We start from the raw sequence: 5,363 nt of genomic DNA, 5'->3' as shown, positions 1-5,363 counted from the left end.
GAGTTCTCCCCCACGAAGGCGCTCGTCCTCTTCCCGCAGTTGGGCAACTTCATCGTTGAGAAAAGAGATTCCCTCAAGCGCGTCGAGGAGGAGAGGCCGTAGCGAGCAAACTCCCCGCCATGTTCGCCGTTCGGGGTTGAACGGGAAAAACCGGCCGGGTGACATCTGGTATAAGAAAAAAAAATAGAAAAAATATTAATCCTTATTGAACATCCAGGCAAAACTGGCCGATCTAAGCCAATAACGCCTTTAGTAATAAAAATAATAAATGTTTTCTACGGTTTATGAAATGCAGAAACCTTGGACGTACAGGCTAATGGTGTTACAAAAAAATGACAAGGGCCGGTAATACTGCAAAAAGAAACCTCGACAGCAAGCAGCAACTTGTATAAAATTTGATGTCCAAGTCATCTGCACTTATACAAAAAGCAGCATAAATCAAACTCAGGACCAAGGTAGGCATACTCTAAGCAGAAAAAAGCAAGGAGAGCAAATGGGACACAAAAGTTAAAAACAGCTCTGAGGTGGACTATGTCAGTTCATCTACGATGCCGGTATGTCGAGAACTTAATGCTTAAATTATTTCACACCAACTAGCCCAAACAAATAGCACAAGCCTTCCTCGCAGAGTTTAGCCGCATCCGAGGATCCGCATCGATGAATGCCGAGGAGGCCGTGCGCCTTGCGGTGGAGCACAGTCGCCGTGCGGCTGCTGAGGAGGAGGCGCGCAACTTGACCGAGGCCTTCCGGCTATACAAGCAAGCGCTCTTTCTCTACTTCGTGGCTGCCAGGGAGATCCGCGCGGAGAGCAGCGGTTACCTGCAGCGAACACACGAGTTCATCCGCTTCCTGGGCGCGCGTGCAGACAGCGAGTTCTCGACGGCCAGCTCGAGCCCGGCGCCCGGTAGCGGGAGCAGCCTGAGCCTCTTCCCGGCGTAAGGCCCTATCCGAGAGCGAATACGCACTGCTGGTATAAACCAGTCTTCAGGAAATCGCGAGCGCAATTCTCAGCCCGCCGTAGTGACGCAGTGGTTTTAGGGCGCTCGACAGCGGTGCATAAGGATGCGGGATCGAATCCCTGCCGCGGCGGTCGCTTTTCGATTGAGACGAAAAGCAAGGCGCCTGTGTGCTGTGCGTTGTCAGCGCACGTTAACGAGCCCTAGGCGGTCGAAATTTCCGCAGCCCTCTGCTACGGCTTCTCCCAAAGTCTGAGACACTTTGGGACGTTAAACATCTAAAATGTCGACCACTTGGGGGTCTTTTATGTGCACAGACATCGCTCAGAACGCGGGCGCCTGGCTTTTCGCTTGCATTGAAAAGCGGCCGCCTCTGCCACGATTCGATCTCGCATCCTTGCATGAAATAGTCGAACGTCCTACTTACTGTGAAACCGCGAATGGATTTAATTTCGTTTTTAATAAAGCTGAACTTTAGGCGGGGTTGGTATTGCGTTCATTGCAAGCGAACAGCGACACAGTAGACAGACATAGACAAGAAAAGCGCTCACTGAATAACAACTGGGGTCATTGAAGGACAGTAGGTTAGACGTAACATATACCTTAAACAGATATTGAAAACGCAGACAAAAAGGCGGTAAACATGTCAAATAGGAGGACAAAGAAATTATATATCTGGCCTCCCACCTGGCATAGATATCCTTTTGGCTGCGTTTACATCAGTTTTTAATTTCTACTTTATTCTTGGCTTTCAGTGTATATATCTAGCTCACGGTCTTTCGATAAACGCAAGTGTTAAGTTAGCGCTCATATTTGTATACCGCCGCTGTAATGATGTTTCCGTAAAATAAATTTTCACTTGCTGCCTTTAAAAGCGGCTTAGCATGGACATTCGGGAAAGGGTAAGAAATAAAATTTAGCTTGTCTTCCTTCTTTGCCACACTTATTTCTAATATCTAAACGATGATGTTAGTATCGATAGATATGATCTATCAGTCAAAGAATTAAAACAAAACACTACTGCTTTACAACATGCAGGATTTGCCCAAGAATAATTTTCAGTTATTGATATTAGCGGTACGCGTATTAAACTCGACCTCCTTCGTACGTGTTGAACTCACTTCATCTATGAACCTTTTCCTTTTCAGGCACAGCGCATACGGGGTTTTGCAATTCGGTGGTCTTATTTAATGATTTCATGTTTAGGGCGTTTTTATGCAGATATTCTCTCTGTTTAGGAGCAAATAAAAAATCACGGGCTGTAGAGTGCATGACTTACTTAGCAGGCCAGCCTTATGCACATGTTCACATAGCCCCGGTTCTGCCACTATTTTCTTGCATTTCTGAGGTACAAGGAGGTCTTGAATTAACGTATTGTATGATGTATCTATTTGTGGCCAACACTGATTTGCATCCCGCACACGAGAAGCTGTCGCCACAGATGGGACCTCTCACGAGTGTGGCGCCGCAGGCCCCACGGTCACGAGGAGCACAAGGCCTTCCACACCAGCGGCGTGGTGATATTGGGCGAAGCTCAGGTGCGCTGGTGCGACGTCTTCGGTCTCGAGGTGCTCAAGCGAGCCCTTATGCTCAACGTCGTGTACCCAGTCAAGCACCCGACACTCTTCGAGAACGCCAAGCCGCTCTCAAGCCTGATGCTGTACGGGCCCACGGGATGCGGAAAGTCGCACGTCGGCAAGGCTCTGGCTACAGAGTTCAATGACTCGACCTTCTTTTACGTCATGTGCCAGCACTTCGCCTCCAAGTGCCTTGTGGGAAACGAGAACCTCACCGTAAGGACCCTTTTCGAGATGGTTCTCAACCACGCGCCTAGTGTCCTCTTCCTGGACGAACTGGACGCCCTCAGTGGAACGGCAGTGAGTGGCGAGAATTCGGGCTTCCTGTACCGAGTGAAGGCCGACTTCCTGAGCCTCCTGGAGGGAATACTGATCAAAGAGAAAGTTACTGTCATTGCAGCCACAAAGTCGCCGTGGGCAGTTGATCCAGCGCTCGCCCGTGTTTTCCGCAAGTGGGTCTACGTTCCGCTTCCTTCAGACGAGACGCGAGAGCTCATGCTGGTCAGCGGGCTCAAGGACATTCGTCATCAGCTGTCCGATGCGGACGTATGTTACCTGGTAAAAAAGATGGATGGCTACACGTGCGAAGACCTCACTCTGCTGCAGCGGGAAGCTAAGATTAACGTGAAGCAGAAGCTGAAATCGGCGACGCATTTCATCAAAGTGGAAGGCTACCGGAGGTCTACTGTAACGTCGAAGACTGGCGACTTTCTCACCCCATGTCCACCAGATGCCATCGGGGCCATCAAGTTGTCCTGGAAGGACATTCCTAAAGAGGCTCTCTTGGAACCCGAGGTGACCTTGGAAGATTTTGAAGCAGCACTGCAGAAGTATCATGCATCGGTGACAAGTAGTGAGCTCGACAAACTGGAGGCCTTCAAAACCAACCAAGAATCGAACCTCCACACAGTACTGAAAGTTGACATGCGTCCCTTCGATATGAGGCAAGAGCCGACTGAGAACGCCGAAGAAAACTGAAGGATGGTTGACTTTCGTTGTCTTTTTTTCATTAAAGGTTAACGGTGTTGAACTCTAACCTACCGGTTTAGTATTTTTGCAATTTCAGCTTTGCAACTGGGCGACAGCGAAGAAAGTTTACCAGATGGCAAGAAGACCATGATGCTAAGTAATGTATTCAATGTTATACTGATGAAAGCATAATGACATATATGCAAAAGTCCTACTAGTTTCTCTAAAAAAAAGCAAAGCTCACACAATATAACTAACAACTACATACCGAGTTGAATGCTATCAACCACGAAAATATCCAGGAAGCATCCAGATTAACATTGAACTCATTGAGTTGCAGCATGCCAACCGTGACTTGTTTGTAAAAAAATTGTGGGGTTTAGGCATATGGCTTGAACCTAGTTATGGAGTCAAAGCTGAGAGTGTTACAGCGATAGATAGTTTAATGCTCCCTTTTGAATCCGCGGTTTTTTTCAGGATTCTTATTTAAATAAGGTTTTGGGGAAAGGAGGAGCCTTATGTTAGAGGCTATCGCTGCAAAACTTGCAGCTTTCACTCTTATCACTAGGTTCAAGCCATGCTTAAACACCCCAATATTAAGGCGAAAGACTTTAATGCGTCATGGAGTGCCGCGTCTGTCCTGTCCCACAATAGCTGTCAATCATCCTTACAGCCATGCCGGGCCTGTGAGAAATATCTTAGTTCTTGTCTAGCGTGGTTGCCACGGAGGGCACCACCGCTAGTTAATGGTAGATAGTAATCTATAATGATAATGGCAGTTAGTGATAGTGGCAGTGATGATAGAGAACTGACTATGATGTCTTCACCTGGTGACGCCATTGCATGCCGGGACGTCATGACCGGAACTGACGTTAGAGTAGATCGTGGACATCCAGTCATGACTTCACCAGGCGATTCACCTCAAACGAGGCCCGAGACGCGCCGATCACGGAGGCGGAGGTTCGCGCCTAGAAACAAAATCGGCTCCCGGCCCAGACGGAATTACAAACAAGGTTCTCCGAAATTTGGACGATAACTCCATCCGCACGCTCACGAAATGCATGTGCGTCGTATGGGACAGAGGCCGCCTCCCACAACACTGGGAGGCGGCCTAACGCAAATTTGATACCGAAGCCAGGCAAACCCCCGAAACTAGAGAACTTACGACCAATCTCACATCATGTATAGGGAAATTGGTGGAAGGTGTAGTCCAAACACGACTAACGCGTTTTATGAAGCTTAACGACCTGTGGCCGCACGAAATGGTTGGGTTCCGGCCCGGCCTGTGCACACAGGACGTAATGTTCCGCTTAAGGCACGACATCATGGAAAGCGAAACCAGGGATGCGAGGGTACTACTATGTCTTGACCTGACAAAGGCGTTCGATAACGTAAAACACGCGGCGATTATTTCTGGCCTTCAAGAATTGGGGGGTCAGAAAGAGATCGTACGACTACGTAAAAGACTTCCTGTCGGGTAGAACGATAAAGTTTCAGGACATTGAATCCTTCACCGTCAAACTAGGAAGCAGGGGTACGTCGCTAGGCTCGGTGCTGCCCCCGTTCCTCTTTAATGTTGTCATGCGAAACCTCCCAGCAGAACTGAGGAAGATGGAAAACTTAAAATTCAGCATGCACGCGGACGACGTCAACCTGTGGGCCACCCAGAGGAGCGACGCGAGCATCGAGGAGCGCTTGCAGGCGGCAGCGGACACCGTAGTGTCCTACGCGGCCGAAAGGGGCCTCTCGTGCTCTCCTCAAACATCGGAACTGTTTATCTACAACCCCAAGGCGCTCAGGTGCAAACGCCACATAAACATCAACATAACAGTAGACGGCCAAACAGTGCCGAAAGTAGAAC

The 5,363-nt window shown here is 48.8% G+C and overlaps 1 protein-coding gene across 1 annotated transcript; it reads left to right on the top strand.

Annotated features, from left to right (window-relative positions):
- Positions 1 to 657: 657 nt before the first annotated feature.
- On the top strand, positions 658 to 3,511 carry LOC146171476 (vacuolar protein sorting-associated protein 4-like). Its single transcript, XM_084586520.1, has 2 exons — positions 658 to 935; positions 2,428 to 3,511. Exons 1-2 carry the CDS (start codon positions 658 to 660, stop codon positions 3,509 to 3,511), a joined length of 1,362 nt encoding a protein of 453 aa, XP_084442646.1.
- The last annotated feature ends 1,852 nt before the right edge of the window (positions 3,512 to 5,363 follow it).

The sequence above is a fragment of the Amblyomma maculatum genome, unplaced genomic scaffold (genome assembly GCF_055883805.1).
Source record: "Amblyomma maculatum isolate TAMU_Amacu unplaced genomic scaffold, ASM5588380v1 scaffold_22, whole genome shotgun sequence".
NCBI classification, from domain to species: Eukaryota; Metazoa; Arthropoda; class Arachnida; order Ixodida; family Ixodidae; genus Amblyomma; species Amblyomma maculatum.
This window is presented reverse-complemented; position numbering and strand designations above follow the sequence as displayed.

Coding starts and splice junctions, on each gene's coding strand:
- LOC146171476 (XM_084586520.1), top strand. CDS start 658: ATGAATGCCGAGGAGGCCGTGCGCCTTGCGGTGGAGCACAGTCGCCGT. Junction 936..2,427: donor AGCCTGAGCCTCTTCCCGGC/GTAAGGCCCTAT, acceptor GTGGCGCCGCAG/GCCCCACGGTCACGAGGAGC.